The sequence below is a fragment of the Papilio polytes genome, unplaced genomic scaffold (genome assembly GCF_000836215.1).
Source record: "Papilio polytes unplaced genomic scaffold, Ppol_1.0 DF823912.1, whole genome shotgun sequence".
NCBI lineage: Eukaryota > Metazoa > Arthropoda > Insecta > Lepidoptera > Papilionidae > Papilio > Papilio polytes.
In genome coordinates, this window is record NW_013525292.1 from 183,467 (window position 1) to 185,704 (window position 2,238).

General features: G+C 37.7%; 1 protein-coding gene across 1 annotated transcript; it reads right to left on the reverse strand.

The window, feature by feature from the left end:
• Positions 1-531: 531 nt before the first annotated feature.
• Positions 532-2,117, reverse strand: LOC106102687. Its single transcript, XM_013282237.1, has 3 exons — positions 1,887-2,117; positions 1,197-1,313; positions 532-741 (listed from the first exon to the last, which is right to left on the reverse strand). The coding sequence occupies exons 1-3, from the start codon at positions 2,115-2,117 to the stop codon at positions 571-573; spliced, it is 519 nt and encodes a 172-aa protein (XP_013137691.1). The 3' UTR covers positions 532-570.
• Positions 2,118-2,238: the final 121 nt, after the last annotated feature.

Genomic DNA, 2,238 nt, shown 5'->3' on the forward strand with positions numbered 1-2,238 from the left:
ATTAGTAATATTATAAATGCGAAAGTTTACATGTATGTTTGTAAGAGTTTTTAGCCTAAACAGAATCGATGATATTTGTCATAGATGTCTGAAAGAGGTAAGGATAGTCTGAAAGAACACAGACTATTTTGCTTTTTTTAATTAAACGCGGATGGAATTACAGGCGAAATACTATAAGATTCCTATAAACTCTAAAAATTAATGTAAATTACCCAAAAGTCACTTGTTTGTGAATTTTTCATTAAATCTCTTTAGAATACGAAACAAAAGTTTTTACATTTTAAGAAGATTTTCAATAGGGGATCAGAAATCAAAGGGATGTCAGTACGAATGCCAAATTATTTGGTTTGCTAAAGATAAAAATGACCGCTATAAACACATTATTTTGGACGTACGGGCAATTTTTAGTCGAATCTTATTTTTACGATTTTTTTTAAATTAAATATCTTCAATGCTATATAAAAATCGGGCAACACTGAGTTTAAACGATAACTATTGTGATCATCTACCTCCACAAAAGTCAGTTAAGAAACACCCTATAATGAAAAAAAGGAACCAGAAGATTGTTGTTTACCTGTATGATGTAGGATAAAGGTCAACAAAGTAGGAGGAGACGACGCCGAAGACCATGGCGGTGGTGAGGAAGATGTAGAAGAAGATGAGGCCGGAGATGGGCTCGCCCGTGTTGTCGATCACGAAGGCCGCCGCGGCCGCCACCAGCAAAATGCTGATGGACAGCACCTGATGGATGCAGGGTTTAGGTAAAGGTCACTGTAGAGGTCAAATTACAACTTACTCTTAAGATATCTTATTCATTACTTACTCATAAGGTAATGACGCAAAATTGGACGTTTTTTTTTGTACTTTATTACTATAAAAACATAACTAGATAACTAGTTTTTTTTTAGTATAATGTGTTTTAGTAGCGTTAATAATTAAAGTGTCTTTGTTAAAATTTCCACGCCAAGTTCTAAAACGCAACACTATCGATTGAAGCAAGTTATAGGTAAATTTAATTACTTTTTGACTTTTGATAGCTCGGAGAACCAATCAAATGCTTTGCTGTTGATGACGTCATAACACTCCGGCACACTACAGCCGCGTTTTGATATCTTGTATTTAATAATATCTTTCTTCTGTTAATGTGTTTTTCATTAAAAGGGTTGTTATTTATGTGAGTGATAAGTGTGATGTACCTTCCTCCTGCCGGCGCAGTGCGAGATGAGCGCGTTGAGCAGGAAGAAGGAGAGGCCGTGAGCGCAGCCTGCCCAGATCGTGTTGTCCTCGATGCTGCCGGAACACTCGGAGCCTTCCTGCAAACAGACTTTCAGCAAGAAAGAACTTCCTAAAAGTAAATTTTCCATCATCGATACTAATATTATAAAGAGGAAACGTTTGTATTTTTGTATGTATTGAAAAACCTCAAAAACTACTTGGCCGATTGTAATAATTCTTTCACTATTAGGAAGGTCATTTATCTGTCAGTAACATAGGCTTTTTTATTATTTTCTAATATCACGGGAGCAAAGTTACGGACAACAGCTAGTATGTTACATTTAGAGAGTGTTGTCGGTACGTGTATAGAGGATAGGTAATCATAAATGATTAAACAGTTAGTCTAAGTAACCTGGTTGTTTTATTACAAGTTCCCGCCACTCGACTTGGCCCAGTCGGTACGATGAAGACTGTGTGAACACATTTTACTAAAATATCGCACAACCGTATAGTTTTACATTGATTCCTATGAGCTTATATGAGGGTACACTACTTGATTGTTACCTGTGCAACTAAACAGTTGCGTGTAAAACAATCGACAATCATACAACCGTTTTGCGATTGTTTAGTCAAATTGGCGCAGGCTCTTAGTATTAAAATAACTGGTTAACCTTAGCAACGCTAATTCTGTCGTGTCCCGCGAGCACGGTGGTGTTGTCCTGGCCGGCCATGCGGAAGAGGTCGCAGAAGCCGGCGCCGGCGCCGCTGCTCGCGTACGACGTGAAGAACACGTTCAGGATCGTCGGCAGAATGATCGCGAAACTGTTGTTACTGAAGCGAATACGCTGGTCGTTAGATAACTCGACAGTGAGAAATAAAGAAGACATTATAAACAAAATCATACTTAATATTATAAATGTAAAGCTTTATATGGATGGATATTTGTTAGAGTTTGTAGCTTAAACGGCTGAACGGATATCGATGTGTAGAGGATATTCTGAAAGAACACATAGGCTACTCACT

What these genes read in the sequence shown, in the direction of transcription:
- LOC106102687 (XM_013282237.1), bottom strand. Translation starts at nt 2,117, where the DNA reads ATGATTTTGTTTATAATGTCTTCTTTATTTCTCACTGTCGAGTTATCT. An exon ending in ACAGAATTAGCGTTGCTAAG is followed by an intron (nt 1,314 to 1,886) that starts GTTAACCAGTTA and finishes GTCTGTTTGCAG; the next exon opens with GAAGGCTCCGAGTGTTCCGG. An exon ending in ACTGCGCCGGCAGGAGGAAG is followed by an intron (nt 742 to 1,196) that starts GTACATCACACT and finishes TGCATCCATCAG; the next exon opens with GTGCTGTCCATCAGCATTTT.